This window comes from Oryzias latipes, chromosome 14, assembly GCF_002234675.1.
Source record: "Oryzias latipes chromosome 14, ASM223467v1".
Classification (NCBI taxonomy): domain Eukaryota; kingdom Metazoa; phylum Chordata; class Actinopteri; order Beloniformes; family Adrianichthyidae; genus Oryzias; species Oryzias latipes.
In genome coordinates this window covers 2,916,886-2,943,504 of record NC_019872.2, presented here as the reverse complement: position 1 = coordinate 2,943,504, position 26,619 = coordinate 2,916,886, and the positions used below count along the sequence as shown (strand labels likewise).

The 26,619-nt window shown below is 39.4% G+C and overlaps 1 protein-coding gene across 2 annotated transcripts in view; it reads left to right on the top strand.

Moving 5' to 3' along the window:
- Positions 1-13,886: 13,886 nt before the first annotated feature.
- LOC101159125 (alpha-1A adrenergic receptor-like) overlaps positions 13,887-26,619 on the top strand; it is a 46,197-nt gene continuing 33,464 nt past the window's right edge. Inside the window, exon 1 of one of the 2 annotated variants that reach the window (XM_023962675.1) lies at positions 13,887-14,740. In XM_023962675.1, the coding sequence (XP_023818443.1) occupies positions 14,405-14,740 (336 nt within the window). In that variant the 5' untranslated portion in view covers positions 13,887-14,404. The remainder of the gene's footprint in view (positions 14,741-26,619) is intronic. The other variant, XM_011483117.3, reaches the window with a different exon arrangement.

The following is a 26,619-nucleotide window of genomic DNA, read 5'->3' as shown; positions in this document are numbered from 1 at the left end:
AACCCTTGTGCTATCTTAGATGACCCCACCCTTACATTGACGTGTTCTCCCTACCATGACAAAGGTGGATAGAGGTGGAAAGATTTCATGTAATCCATGGACACCAGTGAAGATCACAAATCATTGAAGAAAACAGGTTTAGCGCACTGTCTAGTGGGTCTAGATGACCCAACTCCCAATGTTAAAGTGCCTAAGATAGCACAAGGGTTAATGCAGTAAATGTAAGTTCATTTACAGAGGAAACTAAGAATTTAGGCCCCTCCCTCCATAGAGAAAGAAAAACTCACAAATAACTTTTTACCCTGAATTTTTCCCATCAATTTGAAGGCGGATAAAAAGTTAGTTTTGTGAATGCAGACAGAGTGCTAGTAAAAACATAGCTGAGACTGGATGCCCCTTTGGGAGGACTCGGTCTCTCCAATGGCCTAATCAAGCTCCGCCCACTTTTCTGTTGAAAATGTAAAACTAGGCAGACCTTCCTGTTTGAAGTTTTTTTTTCCCCAAACACTAAAGTTTATATAGAGTCAATGTTTTTCAGCAAAATAAATGTAAAAAAAATACAAAGACTCAACATGAGCTTTTATTTTTGAACTGTCAAAAAGCGTACATGTTAAATTAAATTTCAATGAGACCTTTATGTTTGTACAGTCATAAAGAGACTGACATGTCTAATTGGGGTTAGAAAGCCCCTGCCACCGAATCTGCCTGAGGGCCCCTCAGGAAGTGAGTGCAGAGAAATGGGGTTTATTTCTTCTTATCTGCCTGAGACCTTTTCATGACGGACACTCTGGTAACACGAACCCCTGGAAGGTCATGGGAAGAAGCCTCTCATGCTCCAAGGCAATTCCCCCGAAAACTCTCATAATTTACTGTATTTTTATTTTGGACTAAAGGGATAATTGACTTAAGGGGGGTGGGGGTGTTCTGTCACAGTGAAGCAGCACTTTGTATTGCACTGCAGAGCCCAGCCTTTAAGACGTGCTGACAGAGCGCTGGCACATTGTCAGAGGAGCCCTGCAGATGATATTGAACTCAAACCAATACACACACAATCTAATGCACATAGACACACACAATCATCCTCACACACACGAGCACGCTGCTGCAACATCCCTTCAATAATGTTTGTCAATGAAGGTGAGCAGCTCCTGAACCCCTCCAGCTCTTCATCTGCGAATCCCTGAACCAAAGAGAATCACACAAAGATCTGATGCTTTTTTCTAAACTTTAATTTAAAATTTGTTTTAATCTGTGGTTTACAAAATAATATTTTTTTAAGATAAAATTTCAAAGGCTTCTCCACCTTCCTCCACACCAACAGTGCTCATCTGAGAGAGCAATGTGGCGTTCACTGTCTTGCCCAATGACCCTTCAGTCCTGTGATCAGAGGTCAACCACTCTACCTCTGCGCCCACCAGTCATGTACCATCATGATAACAATCCCGATAAATGGAGCCATGTTTGACCTTTGAACAAAAAACATCCGTCAGTCCATCCATCCATTTTTCTTGTTTAGGGTCATAGAGCTGCTAATGGAGGACGGTTCACCAGGCCATCTCAGCGGTTTTAACCCTTTAACCCTGGAGATGTAATTGACGGCAGCAAAATAGCACATTCTCTTTGAATCATCAGAATTCTTCTGTGGTTCACGCTATTAAAGAAACCTTGGACCGTTAAGCAGCACTTTGTCATTTTCAGTATCTTGTTCAGGATGTTCTCGGGATCATGAAAAGACTATATCCTAATCACCTTTTCTTTTCCTGAAAGGCTCTTTCTCAGTGAATACTGTGTCTGTAAGTGAAGTCGATAAGTAACATGCCACGTTCTGAGCTTCTTTCGATGCCTTTCATCTTCTTGCTCTGACAGTGACCTTCAGAAAGATTTCCTTTCATCATTCATGAATTAAGAATAGCTAACAATAGCTAAATGAGTCATCACTATCATGTAGACGTCAGCAAGCCTCGGCTTGGTGGACCTCTGTTTGCTCCAGACCCCCCACCCCCCACCCCCACCCGCCCCACCCGGTCATTGCCATCAGTATGTCAGCAGCTGATTTAAGGAGTCTGCGTAGAGTTGTGATACGCTGCCTCGCCTCCTTCTGATTCCCTGTCTGAGGATCAGGATCACATGACATTTGCACGTCACTCTGATTGGCTGCCGGCACGTCAGCACAACTTCACGACAAAAAGTTATTGTTGCTGCGCGGCCCGTGGCATGCTCCACATTACTGACTGACCTGAAAATAGACCACACACCCAGCAGGCTGCTTACATCACCTGAAAGTGGGCGACCTTGGCTGGAAACGGTTTTGCTTTAGGATCAAATCACGCACAAACACACAACACACTCTCATAAAAACCCACACAAGCTCATTCAAACACACAAATAGACACACACAGACACACAGAATGTTTGCTCCTGCAGGTTAATTACCAGTGGTAATAATCCAGCACACACTGAGTGATGCCTCTGACCCATCCATTGAATCAGTTCTGCCTTCGGAACAGTAATGGGTCAGAATCAGCGCTTTCAGCAGATTTATTTATTAGTGTAGATTTATGGAGCCTCCAGCAGGAAAGTGACCTCTCTGCTCTGCTGGTGGACAAACCTGCTTTGTGTCTGCATCGACCCAAAAACACAGCTGAGATCATCAAAGAAAAGATCAGCACATAAAAATAAAAAAGTTAGACATCTCCTCCATTTTAAGATTTTGAAAAAAAAAAAAAAACTCTAAACTTCAATTTTAACACTTAAATCAAAAATGTAAAAATCTGATTATTCTATTGTATGAAATACAAATTCAGACTAGATACCAACCTGATCAAAAACGGATCGATGATACTCCACGAGTAATATCAGTGTACTAAAAACACAACAGCATGTTAGTGTATGGTGATGTATTGTTTTGTAGCTACAGAACATTACAGTCATCGAGTGAGGGGGCAGAAGACTTTGGAATGAACACAAATGAGAACAACAGAATGGAAGGGCAGGACAAACCAAAAATACACAATTCAGTTGAATTTCTTTAATGTTTCTTCAAGCATCTGTTTTGCTTAAAAAAGCATGTATTGATGTTCTCTTAATGTTTGTCAATTTTATACTAATAAGACAAAATTTCGGGGGCAAGTGGGGGGCAAAGATTTTAGGTTCTCCCCACTGTACATCTCTAACTCCACCCGTGCTCTTTCAGAATCACACAGCTGCAATATAGGTACCCCTGTGTGACCGTGAAGGATCTGCTCAAACTGGATCATGAAAAGAACCAATATCTCGACTCAGCAGCACACCCATAACAGAATGAGGAAGAATCAGAGAACTGCAAAGTCCAGACTCGCTCACCCCCTTCAGATGAAGTTTGTAAACAGAACCAAGGCAGTGACACGAGTGGACCAGAGTTGGTGTTGAGAAGAAGATAACGGGTTAGAAGATATTGCTACCATTTAGTGCTAAAGGCTAATGAGAGATTTTCCAATAACTGAGTAAAGCTGCATTCACACCAAACGCATTTCGCACAACACTGGCATCCAGTTTCAGGTTAAGTCAATGTACAGACACAATCAATGTTCCTGCGGTGTGATAAGAACATCAGGCACGGTGCTTCGGTCTGGCAGCAGTCCATTTTGGGAGTCACAACATGATTCAGGCATTGTGGCGCATCAAGAGTAAAAGAATCTAAAGTTTGGCAATGAAGACGTGTCCCAATCAGGGACTCAGCCTTAGCATGTGAATGTTGCAATCAGTGGGTGGAGTCCAAAACCAACATGTGAGAAAATCTGATAACTTCACTCTTAAATATTGTAATATTTGTCTTTTTTCACATAAAGCCAATAATAAAAACATCATATGGTTTTTTTCTTATTGTCTTCCTCCTCGGACCAATGTGGGACAGCAGGTCATCAAACTGGGTCATGGAGAGACAGAAGTGCCACTGAAAGCGTCCGTCGTTCAGGCGCAGCTCCTGCAGGAGATGGTGAAGCTCATCGTACTGGGAGAGTATATTAAGGATCTCATGAATCCAGACATGGAGACATGACTAATGTTTTCATAGAACCTTCAAAGTCAATAAACCTGATATCTAAACATCGTCTATGTCTTTTGTGCATTATATTAAATGAGTTACAAAGAGTAAATGCTTCCATGTAGCGATGAGGCTCAAAGCTGTTGGCAGTGGTTGGCATGGCGATCACAGACGATCCGTGTGGTGCCAGAGTCGTCAGAACTGTGCTCTGGATCACTCTGCAAACCAGCCTTGGTACATTTCACTTGATCATCTCTAAACACAGAACACAGCAGACAAACCAGATTCTGGGCTCAAAGTACCTTTAGATGACGGTTCATTCCAACGGTCAGTTTTAGAGCACTAGTTCATTAGAGTAAATTGGTACTTTACATGTTTGTGTAAGTACCCCTTGGTGGTTATCTGGTGAAAACGTGTTTTTTTTTTAAACATAGTTGAAATCCATAGTGAACTTCATTTCAGTCTCCTTGAGAAGTGGTCTCAGAGGAGAATCACAGAGGCATGAAAGGGTACAATAAAAGGACATAGAGTCTAAAAGGGGCTGCAGATACAGATGAGGCTCTGACCGTGTTCTGCTACAACATGTCTGCTTAAATTTTACTGGCAGCTAGTGACCTGATTTTCTGATTTCCCTTTTCATGTTGTTTTGAGATTTTTTACAAAGGAAAACCAAATATTCTCTGCTCAGCCTTCATTTTGTTGATACATTACCACAGCTCATAAAGCCTTAAAATTCTTTCAAAAGTGAACTGCAGTGTTGTGTGCGTGTGTCTGAGCTGCGTGATATCAGACATCAAAGAGTTCAAAGATAATCAATAAAGTTTTCTTCAGAGCAGCACACAGATATAAAGTAAATCTTATGTTTAACTTTGCCCTCCTAAATGCTACACACTGCTCTTAAAATAGTTCAATCATCTGTGAAAACACAACACAACACGGTTGTCACAAACACAAGCACATGTGAGGCTTTGTTGTCTATCATCATTGCTGGGAAAGGAGCAACATTTTTCTGTCGTGCCTGATAAGTCATGTTTTGACAACAAAATGGAATGAAGACAAACCAAGATAGTAGCTGCATAAAAGCTAAAGAGTTGCATCCTGGACTGTTGACAGTCTTGTACTTTCTCTACTACTGTAACTAAACCATGGTTTCATTTCTCAACATGTAGAATTGTTTGACTATTTTGCTGATGTTTTTCAAAGCCAAAATTAGGATTGGGAAGGCTTTCATTGAACCCTCAGACTTAGAGAAAATTCATTTCCATCAGTTCAGCTGGAAATCATTTTGTTTAGATGATCCCACAAACTGCTCTGGCATCTCTGAACATAACACCTGTCTTCATTAAAAGCACAGCATTTTCTCAGCTTCCTGTGGTACCTTATGATTCCAGCGCATCCTCTCTGGAGACACTGATGGACAGATGGTTCCTGAAGCCACCAGCTGACAATCTGTTCATTTCATTTTCCATAAAAGACTCCTCAGCTGCTTCTACATAACAAAATCTCTGGTTACTATAAATGACCCTCTAAGATTGACTTCAACTGCACTCTATGGTTTCCAATTACTTTAATGTGGAGCCAATTAAAGTTACTCAATTATTCATTTAAAGTCCGCTGCCACATGTCCTTTCAACAAAGTGCAAACACCACGAGAGTCTAAAGAACATTAAATAAGCCTATAAATGATAAGCTCAGGTCTTCAGACTACAAGCTGAAAGGAAGAGTCAAAAATGAGCCCCTGTGCAGACAAAGAACCATTCCAAACTCCAGGCATGTTGATGTGTTAAAATCATTTAAAGATCTTTCCAGGTCAACAAAACTGAAAAGATACAAGTCTAGAGGTTAAAACAAAAACTGTGTCTCATCATAATTTTCTACTCTTCAAGTAAATGCTTATGTTTTTCTTGTTTCCAAATATACAATCTTGATTACCTGATCTCCAACACCTTTGTGGTTTCAGCAGTTTGCTCAAGTTCTGACATCAAATTACAGCTGAGGACGAAGAGGAGAAAAGCAAAGTTTTTAGTTGTTGTTATTACTAAAAAAGAAGAACTTGGAGGCTATAAAAGGAGTAACCATTAACCTATTCCTGTTGAATGTCCCAGATATAGTGTATGGCAGAGAATAAAACATTTAAACCTTTAACACCAGCGATATCACCTGGGACATCAAAATAACACACGCTCTTTGACACACCGTAACTCCTTGAACAGCAACGCAATAAATGTAATTCCAGTGGAATCTGACACAGAGAAAATAAGCTTTGCATTTCAATATGGCACTGACAAAATTGGAACAGTTTTGCCCAAAGCCGCTTTTCTCTACTTCAAAATCTGCTGGAATCGTGTTAATTGCATAAACAGTCAAAGAGTTATGGTCATTCAAAGAAAGTCAACACATGGTATTAATGGGTTACAACCAAGTTTTAGGACTCAAAGCACTCTGATATCTAGTCATCCAGCGCACTGAAGGTACAGCTCTGCTCTATGAAGACCAGCTTCTTCTAAACAAAACATGGTTCCATCCCTTCAACCATGAACTCTCATGCCCTCTGACTGAATCCAAAGCATTTGCTGCTGTTCAGGGCGGTTTGTTCTTGGTAAACACTTGCAAAGAAACAAACCAGATTGACCATTTAACAGAGTGAAGAATCGTCTCCGTGTTATTAGATTATACATCGTAAGACTTTTTGTTTTAGAAGCAAAAATATTTGGTTCAGCTGTTTGCAGTAAATCCATTTAGGTGTCAATCAGCCAAACAAATGACAGGAGGCCTAAGCAGCAGCTCTTAACTTGAAGTGAGGTGTTCAAAACAATCATTGGAGAACAAAGGTCCACCAATACTTTTCTCCACTATTTGTTGAACCATATAGACTGATGGTTTAGAAGAAGTTTGAAACTGCTGTCTGTTTACCTGAATTCCCATTTGGGAAACATAACAAGCTGGGCGTGAATCCATGATCAGGATTTGAATCCTTTAACCTTTAAGAAGCTGCATGCCAAACAAAACATACAAAAAGCTGGCTGTGCTTCAGCTGCCCTTTTTTGTAATTTTTGATGACTTTTTGTTGGTGATAAAGCTGACACAGCTTTTGAGATCTGGCCGACTCACACTTGCTAAAAATGCAGCACAGGTCATTTGCTCAGTAGTCACACATTCAGCTTCAAACCAATCAATCACAGCCTAACACTGCAGCGTTTTGTCCTTTGAGTCATCCCTGAGTCCACACATTCATGTCAAAGCAATCTTTCTATGGTGAAAAGTGATCATTAAACTACAATGAAATATGAGCAATGATTCAGTTTTAGGTTTTTCTCATTAAAGTGGCGTTTATTGTATCTGTCAATCAAGTTGCAGTGTCTGACGGAAGTTTGAGATGATTTCCATTTTGATCAGTCAACACCATGACAATCACTGTGCCATGGCAACATTTGCTGAAAGAGTGTTGAGTAAACGTCCCCCCTTCACTGTTTATGAAACAGTGAAGGGGGGACGTTTACTGAACAGACATCCACATTATTACCTAAAAGCTACACAATAAAACAAGTATATTTTGTTTTTATTTGTATGTTCGACATAAATGTGCTTCTTTGAATATATTAAGTTAAATTCCAGAAGTAATGTGAAAAAAATCAACCAAATAAAAAGAGAACTGAACTTCTCTGTCTTCTGTCTGCAGTTGAGTTTAATTTCAGTTATCTATGTATGAGTCTGACTATGGTGTCAGTGGGAGGGGTTGAGTTACTCTGCCACATCAACTACATGTTGGGAAGACTAATAAAATTCAAACAACAAAAAGTCTAATATGACTCCATAGAACTGTTTGTTAGCACCCCACTGTTTTTAGTTGCACATCTGACCGTCCTTTTCTTAATTTAAGTTCCTAGGGTGTTTTTAAAGGCAGCTTTTAGATACATTTAGGGTAGATGGATCTAAAAAGCCACTAAAAGCTTGTTAAATTTACACAATTTTGACACTTAGTGTCATAGTAAGTTCAAAATAAAAAAGCTGATGGTCAAATGCACACTAGACAGCACTTGGTGGTCAGAATGAGCTTTTTGTTAAGAAAGTTTAAGGAATTTCATGGTACCAGTGTTTGTAACTCTTCATGCTGCAAATTTACTTTAAAGACTACTCCAATGAAAATTGTGTTTTTGGTGTTTGTAAGATGTTCTCGTTGCATATGTCTGATGATGGAGGACATTTATAGAGAAAATAAAGATAGAAATTATATTTCTGAGTATTTATTTTATTAAAATTGTGGTGAATAAGATGCAAAACAAAAAATGCTCTTTGACAACGATCATATTTGTGATGTGCAGTACAGACCACCTTCTCCTTCAAATGAATGTGCAGGTGTGTCCAAACTTTTGGTCTGTACAGTATTAAATATGCTAGATCCATGTACGTCTTTGCATTCCTCTTCTTGAGCTGGGATGTGGCCCAAATCTGTTTACCTGGATAGTTCCAATTTTGATAGTTGTTGCATTTTTATAGTTAGATTGGGGGTGTGAGGGACTGTAAGCCAACTTGAAAGCGCGCAAATAGAAAGCTATCAGCCAATGTGGGGGTAGAGATGTCCAGCTCGACACCTCCGCCTTGACACGACAATGTTTTTTTTAAGTAGCAGTGTCGCTCAGCAAATCACAACTGGTGGAAACGAGGCCTCGTTTCATCACATCCCTTGTCGATCACATTGACAGTCTGTCAATGGTCAAGCTGTTTGACGCACGATTTGAACAGAATTGGTGCGGCACTTCACTCAGGCCTTATTACGGACCAAACATTATCTCCAGTGTGGGTTCATTGTTGCGATGGAAATCCTGGCTCTTCTTAGAGATTCCGCTGTTTTAGATCGGCTCACTAAGAAGAGCCTCTTTTGGCTCTCAAATGGCTCTTTAGGTGTTTTTGTTGCTTTTAGTAATTTATTCGCAACAACATAAGATCATGCACAAAATGAATGACTAATGTAAAGCATTTTTTTCATACAAGTAAATGGATAATGTACATGTTGTTATTTATTCCTTCCAGATAAAATCTACATAATAAAGGATAAAAACAAAATCAGCTGTTTACGATTAAACTTTTAATTACCGTATTCACATTTCTTTCTTTCTCCTTTTAAATTTATTTTTGAAGTGAATCAACACAAAACACTGGAACCACCATCCAGAATAAAAATTGAAATGTGCTAGTAAAAAAAAAAAAAAAGGCTTTCATTTAGTCTAAAGGTTATCATTTGGAAATACCAAATGTTTCAGCTTTGAGGAGTGTCTGGACAGGTTGGTTGTGGAGCTGGTTATATATGGAATTATTTTCTGCAGACTCTACACCCTTTTTTTAAATCTTCGGAAGCAGACAATTATAAGAATTGTATTCTTCAATTCTGCTCCCTTCTAATCATAAAAAATTTTCAATATGTAAGACAAACATCAAAACATATTGGACATCAATAATTTTCATGAAAGGAACAAATAAATGAATGAAATTAATCTTTTATTATCAAAATAAGTCAATTGGTTCCATGTTTTGCTTATTTTCCGAGTACTGTCACTCATTTTCTTTGCTTCAAGTTTTTGTGTTGCTGTAGTTCCTTGTTGTTTCCCCATCATCGCGCTCTCTTCCTCTCTCCCTTATACTTGGTTCACGTGCTGCTACACATGTAACGACCCCCAGCCCCCTTTAACATCCCCCACCTCTGTTTCATTCACGACCAACAAAGCACCAGTGAAGATGATGATGATCATAAATACCAACTGTATAGCAATAATCCATTCATCGAAAGGATCCCACACTTAACCTTTCTTTCTGATGTAAACAAAAATGAGCTGATTTCAATTGTAAATAAATTCAATAGTCTAAACTCAAAAGATTGTGAGGATACAGTTATGACACTGGTGAAAACGGTAATTAATAGTATCTTTGAGCCTGGGAGATTCCCAATCCAAATGAAAATTGCAAAAATCATTCCTATCTATAAGAGATGACACAAACACCAATTTACAAACCATAGACCTGTTTTCTCAACAATTTTGGAAAAAATGTTCAATGATAAATTAGATACTTTTATTGATATACATAACATTAGAAGAAAGAAAACCAATATGGTTTTAGACAAAATAGATCAACCTCATTGGCTATCATTGATGCTGTGGAGGAAATCACAAATACTCTGGACAAAAAGAAATATGCAGTTGAAATTTTAATTTACTTAAAAAAAGCATTTGACTCTCAACCATGACATCCTATTTGACAAACTGGAAGGGTATGGGATAAGGGGACTAGCACTAACCTGGATCAAAAGCTATTTAACGCAAAGAAAACAATTTTTTCAAGATTGATGATTTTACATCAGAAGAGATAAGTTGTGGTGTCCCACAAAGATTAATTCTGGGCCCACTGCTATTCAATATTTACATAAATGATATATTCAATGTATCAAACCTTTCAAACTTATATTATTTGCTGATGACATAAAAATGTTATATTCTACAGACAATCATAGGCAACTTATCCATGTGGTGAACACAGAGTTAAACAAAATAAAATCATAGATGGATTACAGCAAATTATCTTTGAACCTAGATAAAATCGAAGTGATGTTTTTGGTAACTACAATGCCAATACTGAGCTCTCAATTAAAATAAAGAATGTCTCTTTTGAAAGTGTCACAGAAATCAAATTCTTTGGGGTTGTAATAGATAGCAATCTAAGTTGGAAGCCACACATCAGACACATTCAAACTCAAGTCTCAAAAAGTATTTCAATCATAAATAAATCTAAACATATGTTAGTATACGACAGTAGATATTTGTTGTACTGCTCCTTAAAACTGCCATATTTCACCTACTGTATAGAAATTTAGGGGAATAATTATGAGAACTCACTACATCCTCTAGACTTACTTCAAAAACGAGCCATCAGAATTGTACATGAAGACGGCTATCTTGATCATAAAAACAATTTATTTTATCGATCCAGACTTTTAAAATTGTATGACCTTATTGATTTTTACACTGCATAACTTCTATACAGAGCTAGTGGGAAATTGTTACACTCAATATCCAAAAACAGTTCTTGAATGAAGGAGGCTACAAACTGAGGGGATGTAGGAACTTCAAGATAAATTTAATAAGAACCACAAAGAAAAATGTCTGTGTGTCGGACAAAACTTTGGAACGGGTTAAGTAATTAGCTCAAACAATGTTTGAATATCCAAATATTCAAGAAAATGTACTGCATAAAGAAACCCATATTTCCCGATATGAAGATAAGAGGAGTTAAGGATCATTAGGTGTTTGAATAATTCCAAATACATGTCAATACAGCCATTGAGAATTGTGTAATGTGCATAAATGATTACTGAAATGTTTTAATTACAATCAATAAGCTATTGATTTTCTTTACTTGATCTGCAATGTGTAGCAATAATTACTGGTTTAATGTGATTATGTGTTCTAATGATAATCAATGATTATTACATATCGGTGCCGTTACTGTTTACTGAAATCATGAATGAATGTTTTCTGAAGATAATCAATCATTACTAGACACTGGATTTTGTATCTTGAAAATAATCTATCGGATCAGAACCGGATGAAAAAAAAACTGTAAAACTATCAAATGAATGAACTCAGTAGGGGTGGGATTATATAAACTCGCTTCTTCTAACTCTTTTTCAAGCAATAAATCAAACTCTACTTATACTTTAGTTAATGATCTCTATATTTAATTAAGCAAATGTGATTTAACTGTGTCTTTGTTATTGTTCTATTTTCATTTTTTTATCCAAGGATTTCATCATTTCTGTAATGAGTTTGATACATCTGTGTAAATTTGTTATTGTTTTGACTACAATGCTTGAAATCAATCTATCAATCAATCAGTCAGTCAGTCAGTCAGTCAGTCAGTCAGTCAGTCAGTCAGTCAGTCAGTCAGTCAGTCAGTCAGTCAGTCAGTCAGTCAGTCAATCAATCAATCAATCCAAAGCCAATATTTACGGAGCCCGTGTCCTGACATTAAGATATAAAAATATATCTTGTTCCCACAGATTAATATCTTGTTCCCACAGATTATTATCTCGTTCCCTCAAAATACTATTCCGTTCCCTCGAAATGATTAAGTTGTGCGAACGCAATAATTATGTCTTTCGAACGCAATAATTAATCCGTTCGAACGCAATAATTATTCACGTCATAAGTCATTCACGCGGATATGCTCTCTGTACGCCGGCAAAAGCCGCTTTCAGCGGTAACTTCCGTGTCTCTGTGACCCATATTCGTTCAAAAAAGGAACATGAAAAACAAAAATGATCACTTTATTACTATCTAAATGAATAACAAACAAAACAAAAAGAAAAATATCAAAAGATTTATGATAACTAGGCTGCTTTGTCATACGATAGCTCCTGCTGCTACTACTAGCGCCGCCGCAGAGCTCTTTGATGTATGCCGGCATTTGGGCAACTGGCTGGTCGGTTGACAGACAGACAGCTGATATTGTAGTTTAGGGTCGAATAGGAATAATAATGTTCAGGACTTGTCCTTTATTAACTTTAGCAGTCAGTTGCTTTACATTCGAAGGCTATTAGGCTACATGGTAACTGACTAGCCGATCATATCCTGTTATTAATTTACGTCATAGATTTACAGCAGATACCTTCACATTTCTGTCTGTGTGTGTCTCATCACATTGCATTGAAGACACGGAGGATGTTTAGAGAACAGATTTATTTATTTTAAAAAGCACAAAAGCATCCATCGTATTCACGTTCATTCACATGATGATCTGGTATGCCCTCCGCTCATCTTGCTGCAAAATCCGCTTCCTGCCGCTACCTCCGTGTCTCTGTGAGCATTCAATAGGGGTAAAAATAAAAGTAAGAATGGTCGATCTGTTATTGTCTCGATGAAAATCTGAAAAATATCATATTAAGCTGGCTGCTCCGCCTAATGCACTTACCTTTAGCTCGTAGCATAACAACAATAGCAGTACGTCACGTTTCCCAGCATGCTTTGCAGCCAATCATTGGCCAATCCCCGTGTCCCTGGGACCAAGGTTTAACAACAAGACCAATGATTGGCCAATGATTTGCCGGTATCTATGACGTAAATTAATAGGATAAATGATCGGCTAGTCAGTTAGCATGTATCCTTATATCCTTCGAATGTAAAGCAACTGACTGCTAAAGTTAATAAAGGACAAGTCCTGAACATTATTATTCCTATTCAACCCTAAACTACAATATCAGCTGTCTGTCTGTCAACCGACCAGTCAGTTGCCCAAATGCCGGCATACATCAAAGAGCTTTGCGGCGGAGCTAGTAGTAGGAGCAGGAGCTATCGTAGACAAAGCAGCCTGGTTATCATAAATCTTTTGATATTTTTCTTATATTCATTGAGACAGTAATAAAGTGATCATTTTTGTTTTTCATGTTCCTTTTTTGAACGAATATGGGTCACAGAGACACGGAAGTTACCGCTGAAAGCGGCTTTTGCTGGCGTACAGAGAGCATATCTGCGTGAATGACTTATGACGTGAATAATTATTGCGTTCGAACGGATTAATTATTGCGTTAGAACGACATAATTACTGCGTTCGCACGAGTTAATCATTTCGAGGGAACGGAATAGTATTTTGAGGGAACGCAATAGTATCTTGTGGGAACGGAATAGTATCTTGTGGGAACGGAATAGTATTTCGTGCGAACGAGATAATAATCTGTGGGAACAAGATATTAATCTGTGGGAACAAGATATATTTTTATATCTTAATGTCAGGACACGGGCTCCGTAAATATTACTATGCAACATAAAGAAAAAAAAGGACAATTACACACCTCTGATCAAACATTTCATAAAAAAGACAAACATCGCTGAGCTTTAAAATCTTCAAGTTATGAGATTTTGACTGACTGTCTGTCTGTCTGTCTGTCTCCTCCACTTTTCTTTTTCCTCCTCCGCTTTCGGAACTTTCCCACATTAGAAACTTGGACCATAGAAGGACTCGGTTCTGCCCCCTGCGCCTGAATCTGTAGTTTAAACCATAGGAGGAGCTCTGTCGCCCGATAGAGGCCTGTCAGGGAGACTCCGAACTAACCCGAAGGGAGCCGAGCACGGCCGAGCAGCTCCCTTACTCCACCTGCTGCTGCTCCGCGCGCGCCTCTTGGCGCACGAGCCTGGCTCCGGAGTGGTTTGAATGCCGAAAAGTCGCTTTTCTGTCCGCGAATCGGTGGTGAAGAGAAAAGAAAGGAGTTTTCGACACCGATGACGACAAGCGCTTCAGTCGAGACTTTCTGCCGAGGAAACGCAGACATGCGGCCGCTTCTGTTCAAACTAAGTGAGTGAAAACTTGACCGTTACCCGCCGCCTCAGTCTCAACAACATGAGTCTGTGGACAAACAACAACGGCTCCTTTCCGGACCTGTTCGCCGGAACGCAGACCCCCATGCCGGATTCCAACTCGTCCAACCGGACCAACGGCTCCTCCCAGCAGCGGGACCCCCGCGCCGCCGTCGCCCTGGACCTGAGCCGGGCAGTTCCGGTGGGCATGGTGCTGGCCTCCTTCATCGCGTTCGCCATCGCGGGGAACATCCTGGTCATCCTGTCGGTGGTTTGTAACCGACACCTGCGGAGCCCCACCAACTACTTCATCATCAACCTGGCCATCGCGGACCTGCTGCTGAGCACAACCGTGCTGCCGGTGTCCGCCACCCTGGAGGTCAGTGACCGTTCGATCCCGATCCATTCACTTTGAATGATGGGACTGTTCCCAGAGAGGAGCTAGCTCGGTTACTTGTTTACTTTGATTCTGAAGTTGTGGACTTGACTTTTTACAAACAGACTGTGATGAAGTGGAGGAAAGGCTGCACGCTGTGTTGGAATGTGATTTATGGGAGATGAGAAACATTCGCTGCGTCTTCTGCCTCATGAGTCAAATGTTCTGCTTTTCTCACATGGATGCTATTAAAGGGCTTTATTTCATTACCTGACGGTGGACTGAAGTGAATCAGTCTGCTCTGCCTCCTCACACTTCACAAAAGAAGCAGCGAAGCCCCCAAACCAGCAAACATGGCTGGAAATGGTACTTTTTTTTATTTATTTTTTTGCCATTTTCTGCTTTGATTTCATGCTAATACACAGATGACGTTTGATGACAGTAATAGGTACAATCCACATGGGGAAAACTCGTTGTTTCCACTCTAAAAAAAAAAACACATTTCCCAGCACACTACAAAGTGAAACAGGCAGGAAGAGCAAAAGCTTCTCCACAAACAGCACAATGTTGTTTCAGAATCAGAATTATTGTACTGATCCCACACATGGGAAATTTGTTCGTTACCTTAGCAAATGACAGCATTGTAAACATAAGAGAGAAAAAAAGAATAATATAAAAACAAAAAAATGTGACATAAATGTAAACAATAAGGTGGTATAATTTACAATTTAAACGGCTATTTACAGACAGTGCAGGTAAAAAGATGTGCAATAAAAAATGTTCAAAGGTTATCTGTTGCATTGTGAGTGATTGTACAGGGTTATTGTGTTGGTTATGAAGGAGTTTTGGAGTTTCGGAGCGGAGCTGTCTGAGCCTCCTAGAAGGAGCTCCGCTGTTTGTCCAGAACAGGCTGGAGAGGTGTTGGTTGTCTAGGATGAATAAGAGCTTATTCAGTGACCTCCTCTTCATCGCTGCTTCAAACGTTTCCTGTTTGCAGCCAATGACATCCTGATCAGCTTGTTCAATCTGTTGGTGTCACTGACTACAATGCTGCTTCCCCAGCAGACCACGAGGAGAACAAGGTGCTGGCCACCACAGACTGAAAATTTCCAGCATCTTGCTGCACACATTAGAGGACCTCGGCTTCCTTAAGAAGTAGAGTCTGCTGCAGGCCTTCTTACACACAAAAGGCGTCACACAACGATTTTTCTGCTTGTATGTTTGGATTAAAATTTCTTCCATGATTGAATTTGACTTAAAGTCCCACTCCAACCGTCTTTTATAGAAAGTGTTCCCAACAGTCTTTCATTATGATTATGCTGTTTTTTATGGTGGCCCTGAAGTCTATATTGCACCAACAATTCACTCCACAAAAACAAAAAACACATTTTAAAGATCACAACGACAATTATTAAAGCAAAAAAAAGTACATAAAAAACAGCATTACATTTTACAAAACAAAACAAAATGACACAAGCCAAAACGAAAAAACATTTTGGAAATCCAAACTAACAAAATTAATTTTTAAAAACAAAACACAATTAGAAACCGGCAAAGGTAGGTACTATGGGACATCACTGATTGGATAATGACATTTGTCCATCATTTTAACTGAAAGTTATCTGACATGAAGTGATAAGGACAACATCATCCGCCCAGTGACGTGCGGTGAGGTTCACGGTGAGGCTCTGACGTCATCAGTCAGATTTACAAACAAATTGACTCTACAGACCAGCTTACTTACCATTTGATTGGCAGCAGTTAGTGTGTTGTTTAAAATTTCATTTCCACTTTTTTCTTTAGTTTTCAAACTGTAGCTTAGAAAAAACCCCACAAAAATTGTTATTATGGACTTACTTTTACTTTTAAATGATGTCCATGTGTATGAAGTGATATTTATGCCAACACATTGCAAACAAAACTTTCTAAGTAGCAAATGAAAATATTAAATATTTGCTTTCAAAAACAGTTTTTTTATTTTGCTTTCATAAAGTATTTTTGTGTTTGCAACAAAAATGTTTTTGCAAATGTTATGTCTCATCTCGCTTTCTCCCTGTCTTTGATTTTGCCTTCATAAGTTTCAGTTTAGCCTGAAATAGTTGCTATCAAACAGCTGCTGATTGGTCTGGATTCTAACCAACCAAATCGCCGTATTTCTCTAACATGGTGTCTCCTACAGCTCTTTTTACCCTCGATTTTGTCTCTTTGGCTGAAGAACAATTAATTTTTAATAATTCATTCATTCATCTTCTTCTTCCGTTTATTCCCGTTTAGTCACAGGGCTGCTGGAGCCTATCCCGGCCACTTGTGGGCGAAGGCAGGGGTCACCCTGGACAGGTCGCCAGTCTGTCGCAGGGTAGTGTCCACAATAACACACCCACGCACTCTCACATTCACAACTAGGGTCAATTTAGATTAACCAATTCACCTAATCTTTTTAAAAATCATTCATACTTTCTTTCTTTTTTTTTAGCATTATTTTTATTTAGTCAGATTTGTGAATTTATGGCTGAGGATCTCCTGAAACTGTTAAATAAACTGTAAAGTTTATCTGCTGACATTACACTAAATCAACAGGCCTGTGTGTGATCTGTGAATCCTCGGGAGCAAAATATTGGTAAAAAGTTTGATTTTCTTTCAGATCTGTTTGTAAAAAGAAAAGCTCATATTATTTTATGCTGCACAAAAGTATTTTGGAATACATTAACAGCAAAGCAGACTCAATGTATTTAGCAGAAGAAGCATCTTTAACTTTTGTTAATTTTCACCATGTCTTATTTTTAGGTACTAGTGTGCTTTTGTCTAAAGTAATAAAAAAGAATGTTCTTGAAAAATGATATTTTCTTTTCATATTTCAACATTTCTTGATGAAAATTAAACAATAGTTCAGATCCAAATCCTAATCGTAAAAAAAATTAACTTCCGGCTGGATGGAGTTGGAGCTCAGCCGTTTTTTTGTTGTTTTTGTTTTCTTATGCTGCGGACATTGTAACCCTTGTGCTATCCTAGGCACTTTAACATTGGGAGTCGGGTCATCTAGACCCACTAGACAGTGCTCTGAACCTTTTTTCTTCAATGATTTATGATCTTCACTGGTGTCCATGGATTACATGAAATCTTTCCACCTTTATCCACCTTTGTCATGGTAGGGAGAACACGTCAATGTAAGGGGGGGGGGGGGTCATCTAAGATAGCACAAGGGTTAAACACGCTGTACTAACATAAATAAATACTAAACTCAGATGTATTTTTTATTTTTGTGGCTTTGCTGCTCCTTCATGGTTTTACTCTGAGAGAAACTGGCCAGAATGGTGGAAAATGGCAGAATCCCGGTTGAACAGAACCGGTACAAAGTCCATGTCTGCTTCCAATATGAGACAGAGACACCTGATTGGTTAGAATCTGGACCAAAAAGCAGGAAAACAATCAGCAGGCAGCTGATTGGCAATATTTTGTGTAAACCAAAAAGAAAAGAAAGAAAATGATACCAAACAATATTGATATAACTGGACTGCTGCACATGACTAGCTACCACTAATTCTATTATTCTTTAGCTGCGGTGTCACAGTCTCTGAGATCACCAGCGCCCTCTGGCTTAAGGCACGTGTACCGTGTGCCTCAACTAGTGTATTTCTGATTTGCATTTTTAGCAGATAAGCAAGACTAAATGAGTCACAAATTGGCAACAATTTAATCAGACAGTTGGCTAGAAATAAACAAATGAAGTAATTAAAATTAAGGCGTCTAATTTGATGATAAAAAGACAGAAACAATAAAGCGCATGAGTCAGCTGATGTTCCTGTGTGCGGCACAGTGTAGGCACGGGTGGCTGGTGCCTCACCTCCTGCTTTTTCGTGTGTTTGAACAAGAAATTCCTAAATTTGCTGCATTTTCTCATTTATTTATTTATTTTTAGCAAAGAAAACCCGCAAAGAAAAAAGTAATCATAGAATAGACATGCCTAAAAATACGTGATTTTCCCTTTTAATAATAAAACCTATATTAATCTTACTTAATTGATGTATTTTTTAAGCTATATTTTATTACCCCATCCATCATACAATAACCCCCCATGGAGTTTTAGGGCCAGTTTACAAACATTTTTCTTTTAAAATTACAGTTTTAAAGTCCTAAATTTACAAGAAAAAAGTTTTAAATTACGAGAATAAACTTGTAAATTTATTAATTTAAAACTCATACATTTTTGAGAAAGAAGTCATAGATTAATGAGAAAACCCCGCCAAAGTTGTGTTTTCTTTATAGGCGTGCTCAAAGGTGAAAGATGTGGAGCATTTTGTGAAGCTTAATTCCGGATAGGTTTCAAAAACAATGACATTTTTAACCTTCTGGCGACTCAAAATTAAATTATTGTTAGTTTAGCCGGCTTTCCGTTTCACTGTATGTAAAATAAGGAGCTCAGAGACACATTTGGGTGTAGAGGACTTTTACAGCCTTTATTTTCCTTTTTATTCACATACCCAGAAGTCCATTAGTTGCCTTACGTCATTAACCTGTCATGTGGAAGTAAACATTGTTACATACTTCTCCTCCTCCAGATGAAATGTCCCTATTTAAAATAAAACAACAAAGATGAATGAAAACAGTCTGTTATATTAGCATAATAATGTTGAAAATGCCAGAAAGTGCTCCTCCTCAAATGGAAGTGTCTCACAGACTTGGAGATCTTGTCTTTAGAGGAAGAAAGGATTGAAGTGGACATCTGCAGGGGTACCGATGTCTTTATCAACGGCTGCAGAGATCCTGCAAGCCACCCAACAATAAATAAAATATTAATAAATCGTAATTAAAACAAAGGAGCTTCCAAACATTTGTAACGTTATCAATAAACATTCAGCTCACCTGTTCAATTAAGTTCAACTGCTCCTGCGCGGCGTTCATTTGCTAACTTGCTTAAACATAGCTCGGTTGGTAAGGTGCAGGACTGGCACGCAGAATTCCAGGTTTTGATTCCAGGGGGGAATGAACAATTAATGGCACCCAATGGTAAAGGGGTTACCATGACAATGGTGAATGGCAATTAACATCACCCAGTGATGGTCAGGATCCTTAACTCTACTGCCTACCTCATAATATGAGAGACAATGAACCACATGTCATGCCTGGCGTCAGGTGGGGGGGACCAGAGCATCCTGATGGAAAGTGGGCTACTGGAACAAGACGGAAATGGACTAGATCAGGGGTCACCAACCTTTTTGAGGCTGAGGGCTATTTCATGGGCACTAAGTGGTAAGAAGGGCGCCACAGGACCTGCTTTCTAATATAACTTCCTAGCCCCCCCACACACACACACACAAACACAATTTGACGACATCCTTTTGTGTGCCCTATCTTTATTTGCTCATTTTACAAAAAAATGCATGAATTTTCTAGACTCGCGTTACAGGGGGATCAAACATATGCAGAGGGGGCCTAAGTCCAAAACACACTTTAGGTTGCGGGCCGAACAAGACAAACATTTCAGTCAGACAACTCCTGCAGTAAAAAAACATTTATTTTCACATTATTTTAGTTTTGGCATTCACATTCTTTAAGTTGGCATTCACATTCTTTTCGTTTGGCATAAGGCTCTGTACAATTCCATGAGATAAGATTTCCATAAAACCTTTGGGTAATAACTACCCCCCTAACGGAGCTCGTGAGCACACAGGTGGAAGCCGGGGAGGAGGGTGGGGCGATGAACCCAGCGCTTGCGGTAAAGGAAGAGAATGAACAACTGCAAACCTGGACTTAAATAGGACGTTGAACAGGTGAGTTGATTAACTGAACCGCCCTAGGGGAGCAACAGAGTAACACACTGCTGAGTCATCTGCCTGAAAGGCGACCAAGGTCGCTCATTTATTTAACACACTAAAGGTAAACATTTAAACCTTTAAAACATTTTAACTTAACTTTAACTTTTTAAACATAAATATGAATAAAAACAGACAGGAATGTTAATCCAGAATAACAAATATATTCTGTAAAAATTATGCAAATCTAAACAAACAAAGCCAGGAAATATTAATAATTAGAAATAATACATCAAATTATTCTGTTTTCTTTGCTCTTTTGTTATTATTTTTTTTAGCAATAAGTTCATTTCTGCTTGGTGTTTGATGTTCTGTGTTTCTTTGGTCCTGTGTGTGTCTTTGGTCCTGTGTGTGTCTTTGCTCCTGTGTGTGTGTCTTTGCTCCTGTGTGTGTCTTTGGTCCCGTGTGTGTCTCTGGTCCCGTGTGTGTCTCTGGTCCTGTGTGTGTCTTTGGTCCTGTGTGTGTCTTTGGTCCTGTATGTGTCTTTGGTCCTATGTGTGTCTCTGGTTCTGTGTGTTCCTCTGGTCCTGTGTGCGTCTCTGGTCCTTTGTGTGTCTCTGGTCCTGTGTGTGTCTCTGTTCCTCTGTGTGTCTCTGGTCCTGTGTGTGTCTTTGGTCCTGTGTGTGTCTTTGGTTTAGTATGTGTCTTTGGTCCCGTGTGTGTCTTTGGTCCCGTGTGTGTCTCTGGTCCCGTGTGTGTCTCTGGTTCCGTGTGTGTCTCTGGTCCTGTGTGTGTCTTTGGTCCTGTGTGAAGTCCTGTGTGTGTCTTTGGTCCTATGTGTCTCTGGTTCTGTGTGTGTCTCTGGTCCTGTGTGTGTCTTTGGTCCTGTGTGTGATGTCCTGTGTGTGTCTTTGGTCCTATGTGTCTCTGGTTCTGTGTGTTCCTCTGGTCCTTTGTGTGTCTCTGGTCCTGTGTGCGTCTCTGGTCCTATGTGCGTCTCTGGTCCTGTGTATGTCTCTGGTCCTGTGTATGTCTTTGGTCCTGTGTGTGTCTCTGGTCCTGTGTGTTTCTCTGGTCCTTTGTGTGTCTCTGGTCCTGTGTGCATCTCTGGTCCTGTGTGCGTCTTTGGTCCTGTGTGTGTCTTTGGTCCTGTATGTGTATTTGGTCCTGTGTGTGTCTCTGGTCCTGTGTGTTTCTCTGGTCCTTTGTGTGTCTCTGGTCCTGTGTGCGTCTTTGGTCCTGTGTGTGTCTTTGGTCCTGTATGTGTCTTTGGTCCTGTGTGTGTGTTTGTGAAACGTATCAGAGGGTTTTAATTATTTAAAAAGCTGTTATTGTTAAAATAATGTTTAGATCTCATAAAACATTAAAAACTAAATTACAGAACTCAGCACTGGGATAACTCCAAAAATATTTGTCATTTTCCTAATTTTGTGCAACACCAACAGTAAAAATCCTCAATACTTTCAGAAACAAATGATCTATTGTTTATCTATGGTCTGAAAAAGTGCAGCTGTTTTCCAGCCTCCATTACCTGCTGTCTTTATTTATATGTTACTATCACCAACTAAACAACCGTAAAAATAAATATTTATGGAAAATACAGACAAGCATTGTATGTATGGGTATCGTCAAGGTTTTAACGGTACTACTACTCTTATTGATACTGCTTATTGATCCGGTATTTTAAAAAACTCTTATCGATACTTTTTGAGACGAAAAATAAATAAATAACAAATTAAGAACATAGTGTTTTATTTCCTCATTATGCAACAATGTTTTTTTTAAAAAAAAACAATTTATTTTATACATTTTTCAAACTTGAAAAGTATATTTAAGAAAAGTTATTTAACGAAAAATAAACAGCAATGTTTTGTCATATTGCTGTCATGATGTAAATATAAAACAAATTAAATTAATGTTTAAGGTGCATAAGATCATCCCAGAGAATATCTCTGCTTCAACTCCTTCTGTGAAGGCTACGTCCTAATCTGACGCCCGTGTTTCCATCTCTCTGACAGAGTTTGAAGCCAAAGCCCCTCCCCCGCATCTCCACCTGCTTTTCCTCTCTACCTGTTCACCTGTTCATATCCTCTGCAGCGAGTGATTTTTTTTCCCACGCCCCTCCAGTGTGTTCTACACTGAGAGCGTAAAATACGGCCATCAGCAGGTTGACACGCTAGTCGGGGCGCTCTAGCACAGATAACAACCCCGCCCCCCGTGCACACAAATAGCCAGACAGACCTCTCCTCTTCAGCAAGAATAGTGAAATTAATATCTTCACTAATTACCGGAAAATTGACGCACTTGGTGAGTTAAATATGGCAGATAACGTTTATATCTTGTGGCACACAAAAAAAATGCGACTCCTCCAGTACCGATAGCAGAACCGATGAGGTCAGATCTTAACGATACTGCGGCCTTGAAAAATGTTGCCTCGGGGCTCGTTTAATACCGGGGCTCGGTTCCCATCCCTACACATAAGTTAGAGGACAATCATATCTGTCCGTTTATTTTGAACACACCCACCACCAGCCAAACGGCATTAACCTCACTTCTGCTCACAGCTCCTTCACTTATGGTGAGCGATTTAACACACCTGAGATTCCCCACTTCCCATGAGTCTTAAAAGCTGAAGGCAGGGCTAACCCCCAGATCGCCACAATATATTGATTTGCTATATGAGCAGGGCTAATAAGCAGTGCGGGCACAGGGTTAGGACCCCTGGATTAGATGCTACCACACATGCAGAGAGAAAATGTGGGATGAATGGAAACCCACTACAAGGCCAACTGCCAAACAACTGGTAGCCCAATCAGCCAGATACAGCCAGAAACTGCCAAACAAGGGTTCCTAGCCATGAGCAGCCGCCTAAACAGGTGCACAAGAGACAATCAAGCCAGACGGATAAACAGCTGTTTGCAGCCTGCAAAGGTGTACGCTCAGTGGCAGGGTCAAAATAGCTGATAAGACCCACCAAGGCTAGAAACTGAACAGTACTGGAAAAGTAAATGGGAGAAGTACATAACAGCAATGCCTAGTGGCTGAACAGAATCCAGTAACCATCACAGTTGCAGACATCCAAGAAAGAGTCTCAGGTATGAGACTGGACAGCACCGGGCCCTGCATGATACATGATACTAAAGAAGCTCGTGATGCTCTGTACCCACTGCTGTTCTGCATAGTACTAAACCCCCTCAGCAAAATAATCAACACGACTGGCTATGGATACCGACTCAGAAATGGGGCCAACATCAGTTACCTCCTCTACATGGATGACATCAAGCTATATGCTAAGAGCGAGTTTGACATTGACTCCCTGATCCACACCACCAGGATCTACAGTATTGACATTGGGATGTCATTCAGGCTCGAGAAGTGTTGCCGGATGGTGACAAAGAGAGGCAAGGTAGTCCACACAGGAGGGGTCTCACTCCCAGAAGGAACAATGGCAGACATTGAGGACAGTTACAAGTACCTTGGAATTCCGCAGGCAAATGGCAACCTGGAGCAGGCAACAAGGAAAGCTGCAACAGCTAAATACCTCCAACGAGTAAGGCAAGTCCTGAGAAGCCAGCTCAATGTCAAAAATAAGACCCGGGCAATAAACAGCTACGCACTGCCAGTTATCAGATACCCTGCAGGAAAAATAAGATGGCCAAAGGAAGAGATACAGACCACGGATGTTAAAACACGAAAGCTCCTCACCATGCATGGAGGGTTCCATCCCAAATCCAGCACCCTGAGACTGTATGCTAGCCGCAAGGAAGGAGCCCGAGGACTAGTGAGCGTAGAAGCCACTATCCAGGATGAAACATCCAAGATGCATGAATACATCAAGCTCAAGGCCCCAACTGACAGTGTGCTCAGCAAATGTCTCAGGCAATGGAGAGCAGAGGATACAGTGCTGGAGGACAGATCCTCATGGGACGACAAACCTCTGCATGGGATGTACCACTGGACCATAACTGAAGTGGCTGATATCAAGAAGTCCTACCAATGGCTAGAAAGGGCTGGCCTACAGGACAGCACTGAAGCACTCATCCTGGCAGCTCAGGAACAAGCCCTGAGCACCAGAGCGATAGAAGCTCACATCTACCACACCAGACAAGACCCAAGGTGTAGGCTGCGCAAAGAGGCGCCTGAAACAATCCAGCACATAACTGCAGCGTGTAAGATGCTGGCAGGTAAAGCATACATGGAGCGCCACAATCAAGTGGCTGGAATAATATAGGAACATGTGTGCAGAAGATGGACTGGAAATCCCAAGGTCAAAATGAAACCACCCCCAAAAGGGTGAGAGGGGCGTTTTTTGTGTGTGCGTGTGTATATATGTGTGTGTGTGTGTGTTTTTATATATATATATATATATATATATATATATATATATATATATATATATATATATATATATATATATATATATTTATATTTATATTTATATGTACATATGTGTGTCATAATTACTTGAAATAGGGTGCAGTGAAGGAAAATCCTCACAAATGATCCCTTCATTATCTTTTTGATGAAAAGAATGAAATAGTGTTTGTTAAATGTATTTCTGCAAACATTTGAACTAGAATTAAACCAGGCAGAGGATATTTAATAATGCAAAGCATTTTTTTTTAACTAATTTGCTCTTTTCCGCAACATCAGAATACTTTTAAATAACTGTTTGAGTGTTTTTAATTATACTGCGATAACCCTTCATTCGGACTTGAGATTCATTTTCATCAATAATTTTATTTAATAATTTTATTTTAAACACAGAAATCTGAAAACCATGAAACCTTTGAGTTTCCTAAATGTAAATTTTGTTTCATTACCATTTTAATACATTATTGCATGAGTCTCTCTTTTTGTTTAATGGGACATTTTTTTCTTCACTTTCCCAAGTATTTCAGTCCCTTTCTGAACAAACAGAAATAAACATAGGCTAAAACATCTGGCTGTGGAACTCTGACATGTCTGGAAATTGGGGTGACAACAACCAGAACATAAAGAATCGAAAACAAGTAAACTAAACATGACTGAAAAATGAAGATTGAAACAAAACATCAAAGGACAAGAAAAAGTGACAAAGTAGAAAACTGATGATGTGCAACAGAAAAGCACAGACAGGAGGATTTAAACTGAAACCTGCTGTGATTCCAAAAGAAACAAAAAACAAAGAAAGCACAATTTCATCTGCAACCAACAAACCTATAAAAACATTCTGTTTCTCGTGTCTGAACCAGTTTATTTACAGACATTTTCTTCCACGTGTTTGTTATTTAGATGGTAAGAATCTTGATGAAATATGTCCAAAGCTTCAGATCAATCATCTTTCTAATCGGATTTGCCCTTAACTTTCATCAGAAGGAGATTTATTTGTACAAATTCATCCTCTCATTGACTGATTCAATAATTCTTTTCAACAAATAAGATCTTGTCAAAACTTTGCGTTTTAGGAAATGAGAAAGTCTTTAAGGAGAGTCATGTTTATGTTTAGGAAGATTTGAATCTGTCTGGGAATCTGTAAAGTGAAACTGAAAGGTGTGTCGACATAAGTCCTGTTGGAACTATTTCTATTCCATCACTGTCACAGATTTTTCATTTTTGCTTCTCTCTGACATTTGAGAAAGATTAATAACATTACCTTACTCATAATCCTCAGAATGTCCTGTCCTTGTTTTTCCTGAAGTTTAATACAATTTTCAGGATTTCCTCCAAAGAAGGAATGTTTTGTTATTTGCTTCATGTTTGTTTTTATTTTACATTTTAAAAGATTTTCAGAACTTTGTAAAGGCACAGTTTGATTTATTTACAAATGTAATAACTTTTGAGGAGTTCTTAATTTTTTCTTTGTATTTTAAATTACCGTAAATTCCGGACTACAAAGCGCACCCGATTACAAGCCGCACCCACTCATTTTCACGTGTTTAACTGCTTTTAATCATACACAAGCCGCGTCGGAGAAAAAGCTGCATGTATAAGGCAATATAGTAGACCTGACCAATCACGTCCTGACTCCCAAACTAAGTGAGATTTATAACCACACTGGGAGGAGTCAGCCTTACCTTGGGCACATGCATTTTGGGTATACCCACACCCGCTAAAAAGCATGGACCTCTATTCTGTTCACAAGTTCCTCAG